This window comes from Oncorhynchus mykiss, chromosome 22 (genome assembly GCF_013265735.2).
Source record: "Oncorhynchus mykiss isolate Arlee chromosome 22, USDA_OmykA_1.1, whole genome shotgun sequence".
In the NCBI taxonomy this organism is placed as follows: domain Eukaryota; kingdom Metazoa; phylum Chordata; class Actinopteri; order Salmoniformes; family Salmonidae; genus Oncorhynchus; species Oncorhynchus mykiss.
Window position 1 is genome coordinate 19,725,498 of NC_048586.1, and position 8,789 is coordinate 19,734,286.

The 8,789-nt window shown below is 45.5% G+C and overlaps 1 protein-coding gene across 2 annotated transcripts in view; it reads left to right on the forward strand.

Annotated features, from left to right (window-relative positions):
- Positions 1-1,371, forward strand: part of LOC110501573 (sterol 26-hydroxylase, mitochondrial) — a 37,853-nt gene extending 36,482 nt beyond the window's left edge. For both annotated transcript variants that reach the window (XM_021579237.2, XM_021579238.2), the window contains exon 9: positions 1,090-1,371. In XM_021579237.2, coding sequence (XP_021434912.1) covers positions 1,090-1,221 — 132 coding nt within the window. In that variant the 3' untranslated portion in view covers positions 1,222-1,371. The remainder of the gene's footprint in view (positions 1-1,089) is intronic.
- The last annotated feature ends 7,418 nt before the right edge of the window (positions 1,372-8,789 follow it).

The window sequence follows — 8,789 nt, forward strand, 5'->3', positions numbered from 1 at the left end:
GGACACCGTGCGCTCCACAGCATAACACGGTGCCTGCCCGGTCTCTCTAGCCCCCCGGTAACCACAGGAAGTTGGCTCAGGTCTCCTACCTGGCGTAGCCATACTCCCTGTTAGCCCCCCCCCCAAGAAATTTTTGGGGCTGACTCCCGGGCTTCCATCCACGACGCCGCGCTGCCTCCTCATACCAGCGCCTCTCCGCTTTCGCCGCCTCCAGTTCTTCTTTGGGACGGCGATATTCTCCTGGCTGAGCCCAGGGTCCTCTTCCGTCTAATTCGTCCTCCCATGTCCATACCTCCTCGCGCTGCTCCTGCTGCTGCTTTTTCCTTTGCCCATTACCACACCGCTTGGTCCTGTTGTGGTGGGTGATTCTGTAAGGGCGTTCGTCTGTAGGAGGAAGAGAAGCGGACCAAAGCGCAGCGTGGTGGTTATTCATGTTTTAATAAATCACTACACATGAACAAACTAACAAAAACAAGCAATGTGAAACCGCAAAACAGTCCTATCCTGTGACAACAAACACAGTGACAGGAACAATCACCCACCAACACACAGTGAAACCCAGGCTACCTAAGTATGATTCTCAATCAGAGACAACTAATGACACCTGCCTCTGATTGAGAACCATACTAGGCCGAAAACATAGAAATGCCCCAAAACATAGAAAAACAAACATAGACTGCCCACCCAACTCACGCCCTGACCATACTAAATAAATACAAAACAACAGAAATAGAGGTCAGAACGTGACATGTTTAATGTGAAGATTTCACAGACATACTTCCTCCTCAAGAAAGACTGTGCAGTTAAAGGTTTGGACAGGGTATTGAAAATTGTGGAAAATACTCTCCTAAAAAGGAAACGCTGGCCAGGAGTCTTGCTTGATGCTTAGGTGGACGACTTAGGCCTATTCTCTCTCAGTGAATATATAAAGGCATCTTGATCTGTAGGATTACTTCAGTTACTACTAGATCTAGAACTAAAAGCGGTTGGTGGTTGTCAGGAAGCCGATAGGACAGGAATGTTTTTTGAACATGAATACTCCTGGAGAGACCCTGACAACGACTGAAAATTATATTTTCTCTCCCCCAGATAATCAAGCTATTTGAAATCAGACCGGACCCCAGCATAAGAGAGGTGAAAGCTCTCAATCGCTCCGTCTTAGTAGCAGACAGGCAAGTCAATCTGCACTTCCTGGAGAGGACGGACAAAGCTGCCCTTTGATATGTTAAAGACAGGTGATAGCCATTTGTCACCAAGCAGCCTACAATATCTATCGCTGAATGTAAATAAAAACACACTACAGTTCAAAGGTTTAGGGTCAATTAGAAATGTCCTTGTTTTAGAAAGATAAGCAATTTTTTTTGTCCATTTAATATAACATCAAATTGATCAGAAATACAGTGCAGACATTGATAAAGTTGTAAATGGCTATTGTAGCTGGAAATGGCTGATTTTTTAATATTTTTTAAATGGAATATCTACATAGGCATACAGAGGCCCATTATCAGCAACCATCACTCCCGTGTTCCAATGGCAAGTTGTGTTAGCTAATCAAGTTTATCATTTTGAAAGGCAAATTGATCATTAGAAAACCCTTTTGTAATTATGTTAGCACAGCTGAAAACTGTTGTTCTGTTTTATAGAAGCAATAAAACTGTCCTTTGGACTAGTTGAGTATCTGGAGCATCAGCATTTGTGGGTTCGATTACAGGCTCAAAATGGCCAGAAACAAATTACTTTCAGAAACAAATAACTTTCTTCTGAAAATCGTCTGTCTATTCTTGTTCTGAGAAATTAAGGCTATTCCATGCGAGAAATTGGCAAGAAACGGAAGATCTCGTACAACACTGTGTCCTACTCCCTGATGCACAACTGAGCAAGAGGACAAGTGCATTAGAGTGTCTAGTTTGAGAAACAGATGCCTCACAAACCCTCAACTGGCACTTTCATTAAATAGTACCTGCAAAACACCAGTCTCAATGTCAACAGTGAAGAGGTGACTCCGGTATGCTGGCCTTCTCGGCAGAGTTCCTCTGTCCACTGTCTGTGTTCTTTTGCCCATCTTAATCTTTTACTTTAATTGCCCAGTCTGATATATGGCTTTTTCTTTGCAGCTCTGCATCCCGGTATCGCCTCTTCACTGTTGATGTTGAGACTGGTGTTTTGCGGGTACTAAACACAATACCCCATAATGCCAAGGTCTCATTATATTTTTTCAAAATTAATTAAAAAACAAACGCTGAAAGGTCTTAAGACAATAAGTATTCAACCCCTTTGTTATGGCAAGCCTAAATAAGTTCAGGAGTGCAAATGTGCTGAACAAGTCACGTAAGTTGCATGTACTCACTGTGTGCAATAATATTGTTTAACATGATTTTTAAATGACTACCCCATCTCTGTAAGATCCCTCAGTCGAGCTGTGAATTTTAAACACAGACTCAACCACAAAGTGTCACGCCCTGACCATAGTTTACTTTGTATTTTCTATGTTTTGATTGGTCAGGGTGTGATCTGAGTGGGCATTCTATGTTTCATGTCTTGTTTGTCTATTTCTATGTTCAGCCTGATATGGTTCTCAGTCAGAGGCAGGTGTTCGTCATTGTCTCTGATTGGGAACCATATTTAGGTAGCCTGGGTTTCACTGTGTGTTTGTGGGTGATTGTTCCTGTCTATGTGTTTTTCACCAGATAGGCTGTTTTCGGTTTTCATTACGTTTATTATTTTGCACTGTTTGCATTGATTCGTGTTTTACGTTTGTTCATTAAAACATGGATCGCAATCTACACGCTGCATTTTGGTCCGACTCTCCTTCTCATAAAGAAAACCGTTACAGAATCACCCACCACCAACGGACCAAGCAGCGTGTCAACAGGCAGCAACAGCAGCGTAAAGAGGAATGGACATGGGAGGACGTTTTAGATGGCAAGGGCTGTTACACTTGGGAGGAGATACTGGCTGGAAGAGATCGCCTCCCATGGGAACAGGTGGAGGCACTTAGGAGAGCAGAGGCAGCCGGAGAGAGGAGCCGGCGATATGAGGGAACACGGCTGGCAAGGAAGCCCGAGAGGCAGCCCCAAAAATTTCTTGGGGGGGGGCTAACAGGGAGTATGGCTACGCCAGGTAGGAGACCTGGGCAGACTCCCTGTGCTTACCGGGGGGCTAGAGAGACCGGACAGGCAATGTGTTATGCAGTGGTGCGCACGGTGTCTCCAGTGCGGGTGCATAGCCCGGTGCGGTATATTCCAGCTCCGCGTGTCTGCCGGGCTAGATTGAGCATCGAGCCTAATGCCATGAAGCCGGCTCTACGCAGCTGGTCCCCAGTGCGTCTCCTTGGGCCGGTTTACATGGCACCAGCCTTGCGCTCGGTGTCTCCGGTTCGCCTGCATAGTCCAGTGCGGGCTATTCCACCTCGCCGCACTGGCAGGGCAACCGTGAGTATTCAACCAGGTAAGGTTGGGCAGGCTCGGTGCTCAAGAGCTCCAGTGCGCCTGCACGGTCCGGTTTTTCCAGTACCACCTCCACACCCCCAGCCCTCCGGTAGCAGCTCCCCGCACCAGGCTTCCTGTGCGTGTCCTCGGCCCAGTACCACCAGTGCCAGCACCACGCATCAGGCCTACAGTGCGCCTCGCCTGTCCAGCGCTGCCAGAGCCTCCCTCCTCTTCAGCGCTGTCGGAGTCTCCCGCCTGTTTAGCACTGTCAGAGCTTTCCGCCTCTACAGCGCTGCCGGAGTCTCCCGCCTGTTCGGAACTGCCAGTTTGCAAGGAGCTGCCAGTTTGCAAGGAGCTGCCAGTTTGCAAGGAGCTGCCAGTCTGCAAGGAGCTGCCAGTCTGTAAGGAGCTGCCAGTCTGTAAGGAGCTGCCAGTCTGTAAGGAGCTGCCAGTCTGCATGGAGCTGCCAGTCTGCATGGAGCTGCCAGTCTGCATGGAGCTGCCAGTCTGTAAGGAGCTGCCAGTCTGTAAGGAGCTGCCAGTCTGCATGGAGCTGCCAGTCTGCATGGAGCTGCCAGTCTGCAAGGAGCTGCCAGTCTGCAAGGAGCTGCCAGTCTGCAAGGAGCTGCCAGTCTGCAAGGAGCTGCCAGTCTGCATAGAGCTGCCAGTCTGCAAGGAGCCGCCAGAGCTGCCTTTCTGCAGGATGCCGCCAAAGCTGCCAGTCTGCAAGGAGCCGCCAGAGCTGCCAGTCTGCAAGGAGCCGCCAGAGCTGCCAGTTAGCATGGAGCAGCCAGAGCCGCCAGTCAGCATGGAGCAGCCAGGGCCGCCAGTCAGCATGGAGCAGCCAGGGCCGCCAGTCAGCATGGAGCAGCCAGGGCCGCCAGTCAGCATGGAGCAGTCAGTCAGCATGGAGCAGCCGGAGCAGCCAGTCAGCATGGAGCAGCCAGAGCAGCCAGTCAGCATGGAGCAGCCAGAGCTGCCAGTCAGCATGGAGCAGCCAGTCAGCATGGAGCAGCCAGAGCTGCCAGTCAGCATGGAGCAGCCAGTCAGCATGGAGCAGCCAGAGCTGCCAGTCAGCATGGAGCAGCCAGTCAGCACGGAGCAGCCAGAGCTGTCAGTCAACCAGACTCTTCCAGATCTGCCAGTCGACCAGACTCTTCCAGATCTGCCAGTCGTCCAGACTCTTCCAGATCTGCCAGTCGACCAGACTCTTCCAGATCTGCCAGTCGTCCAGACTCTTCCAGATCTGCCAGTCGTCCAGACTCTCCCAGATCTGCCAGTCGTCCAGATTCTCCCAGATCCGCCAGTCGACCAGATTCTCCCAGATCCGCCAGTCGACCAGATTCTCCCAGATCCGCCAGTCGACCAGATTCTCCCAGATCCGCCAGTCGACCAGATTCTCCCAGATCTGCTAGTCGACCAGGATCTGCTGAAACCGCCAGCCAGCCAGGTTCTGGTAGTTTCTACTACCTGCCTGGGCTTCCTCTCAGTGCTGAGCTTCTTCTCAGTGCTGAGCTTCCTCTCAGTGCTGAGCTACCCATCTGTCCCGAGTTACCTCTGTCCCGAGCTGTCCCTCTGTCCCATGTTATCATTGTGGTGGGTAACCTATTTAGGGACGTTTAGGAGGGGGATTAAAACTGTCATGGAGTGGGGTCCACGTCCAGCGCCAGAGCCGCCACCGCGGACAGATGCCCACCCAGACCCTCCCCTATAGGTTCAGGTTTTGCGGCCGGAGTCCGCACCTTGGGGGGGGGGTACTGTCACGCCCTGACCATAGTTTACTTTGTATTTTCTATGTTTTGATTGGTCAGGGTGTGATCTGAGTGGGCATTCTATGTTTCATGTCTTGTTTGTCTATTTCTATGTTCAGCCTGATATGGTTCTCAGTCAGAGGCAGGTGTTCGTCATTGTCTCTGATTGGGAACCATATTTAGGTAGCCTGGGTTTCACTGTGTGTTTGTGGGTGATTGTTCCTGTCTATGTGTTTTTCACCAGATAGGCTGTTTTCGGTTTTCATTACGTTTATTATTTTGCACTGTTTGCATTGATTCGTGTTTTACGTTTGTTCATTAAAACATGGATCGCAATCTACACGCTGCATTTTGGTCCGACTCTCCTTCTCATAAAGAAAACCGTTACACAAAGACCAGGGAGGTTTTCCAATGCTTCGCAAATAAGGGCACCTTTTGGTAGATGGGTAAAAAAAAGAAGCAGACATTGAATATCCTTTTGAGCATGGTGAAGTTATTAATTACACTTTGGATGGTGTATCAATACACCCAGTCACTACAAAGATACAGGAGTTCTTCCTAACTCAGTTACCGGAAAGGAGGGAAACCACTCAGGAATGTCACCATGAGACCAATGGTGACTTTAAAACAGTTACTGTTTTATGGCTGTGATCTGAGAAAATTTAAGATGGATCAACATTGTAGTTACCCCACCATAGTAACCTAAACGACAGAGTGAAAAGAAAAAAGCCTGAACAAAATAAAATATTCCAAACTATGCATCCTGTTTGCAATAAGGCACTAAAGTAAAACTGCCAAAAATGAGGAAAATAAAATAACTTTATGTCCTGAATACAAAGCGTTATGTTTGGGGCAAATCCAACCCATCACGGAGTACCACTCTTCATATTTATGGTGGTGGCTGCTTCATGTTATGTGTATGCTTGTCATCAGTAAGGACTAGGCACTTTTTTTAGGATAAGAATAAATGGAATAAATGGAGTTACCACAGGCAAAATCCTAGAGGAAAACCTATTTCAGTCTGCATTCCAACAGACACTGGGAGACAAATGTACCTTTCAGCAGGAAAGGCCAAATATATAGACTGGAGTTGCTTACCAAGACAGCATCGAATGTTCTTGAGTGGCCTAGTTACAGCTTTGACTTAAATCGTCTTGAAAATCTATAGCAAGACTTGAAGATCGTTGTCTAGTAATAATCAACTACCAACTTGACAGAGTTTTCTTGTGGTTTTTATGGAAAGTTTTCTTAACGTTTTCGGAACAATTTGAGAAGATTACTTTAAATAGAACCATGAGGAAACCTGTAGGAAACGTTATGCTGATGTACTGAAATTCCCACAGAAGACTGTTGTTTCTTAACATTTTCAAAACTATTTGAGAACATTCCCAATGTCAAACCAGTTGGAGAAAATTAACCAAATTGAAATTAAATGTAACCATCTTATACTTTTAGGAAATGTTTTGTTAATAATGAAATACCAAGAAAATATACTGAACAAAAAGATAATTGCAACATGCAACAATTTCTATGATTTTACTGAGTTACAGTTCATATAATGAAATTTAAATTAATGAATTATGTCCTAATCTATGAATTTCACATGACTGGGCAAGGGCGCAGCCATGGATGGGCCTGGGAGGGCATAGGCCCACCCATTTGGGAGCCAGGCGCAGCCAATCAGAATGAGTTTTTCCCCACAAAAGGGCATTATTACAGACAGAAATACTCCTCAGTTTCATCAGCTGTCCAGGTGGCTGGTCTCAGACGATCCCGCAGATGAAGAAGCCGGATTTGGAGGTCCTGGGCTGGCATGGTTACACGTGGTCTGCATTTTGTGAGGCTGGTTGGACGTTCTAAAAAAATCTCTATAACAACATTGTGGGTGGCTTATGGTAGAGAAATGAACATTCAATTATTTGGCAATAGTTCTGGTGGACTTTTGTTTAGTCAGCATGCCAATTGCACGCTCTCTCAAAACTTGTGACATCTGTGGCATTGTGTTGTGTGGTAAAACTGCACATTTTAGAGTGGCCTTTTATTGTCCCGTGCACAAGCTGCATGTGTGTAATGATTGTTGTTTAATCAGATTCTTGATGTGCCACACTTGTCAGGTGGATGGATTATCTTGGAAAAGGAGAAATGCTCACAGACAGGGATGTAAACAAATTTGTGCTCAAAATTGGAGAGAAATACACTTTATGTGCGAATGGAAAATGTGTAGGATCTTTCTATTTCAGCTCTTGAAACTAGCACTTTACATGTTATTTATATTTTTGTTCAGTGTACAATTTTTTTGTTGTCAAGTTCCTTAAAATGTGCTCAGAATGTTCCAACACCAAGAAACTATCCTGCACCATTATCAGAAAGTTGTGGGAAGGTTGTATGCAAAATAACCATAGGTCACGCCTTAAGAAACATATGGTTCTCAGAACGTTATGTACTAGTTGGTTTAGTTGGGGTTCAGCTGTCTTCTATGTTGGGAATTCTGAAAAGGCTTTACAATGACTCATTAAAATGTAGGCTACTATATCAATTGCTATATCTAGACCACACTGTTTTGTTTTAATTTTAAATTGAAAAAATATATATATATTCTCTCTATGGAAAGTCTGTTCTATATTTAAATAAAATAAATTCACTACAATGATGTTGTAAACTTGATATTTGTCTGTGTGTTTGAGTAGGGCTGCTGTAAAAAAAAAAAATGTTTTACTAACATACTTTACATCAACTTCATACAGGTGCACCAATACCACATAGAATGAAAGGTTGCTGGATCGAATCTCCAAGCCGACAAGGTAAAAATCAGTCATTCTGCCCCTGAGCAAGGCAATTAACCCATTGTTCCCTGGGCGGCGATATCGTTTAAGGCACCCCACTCACCTCTCTGATTCACAGGGGTTGAGTTAAAAGATGCAATAGACACATTTCAGTTGATTGCATTCAGTTGTACAGCTGACTTGGCATCCCCTTTTCCATTTCCCTATCAGTAATAAAATCAGTCATTGGTACCTGGCAATGTTGGAAAAAAAATTATAATAATGTCCAGAAGATGTCAGTAGCATAACAGTCACCAGGAAGATCATGCTTTCAAACAGCTGCTGTAGCTACACATGTCCGGCTAGTTGTAATGAGGTCTGGATATGCATGAATGTACAAATTATGGAGTGCACAAATTAATAAAATAGAATTCCAGAGTGTTCTTAAGATGCCACTGCAAGATAAATGTTATTTTGTGTTTTATAACGTGTTATAAAGAGGACTACCGAAGACATTCGAAGAACCTTGTTCTAACTGTGCTAAACTGTATGGGTCCAAAGGCTAGCCTACCCAGTGTGAGATTTTAGTCCAGGATTTAAGGCAGAAACCACATGGAGAGGCGTTGTCAGAATTTGCGTGAGAGAGTAGAGAGCATCAATCCATATACAGTGCATAGCGTATGCCAATTTTAATTATCATGAGAATCCATATAAACAGTTGTTTTTGTTATGGTCGCTATGTAGCCCTTGTATATTATTGTTGTGTGTTCCTTTTTACTCAACTTAAAATGTCCTACAGGAGCCACCATACTCTAACTAACCAGTTATGTTAGCTCAACAATGTGAGG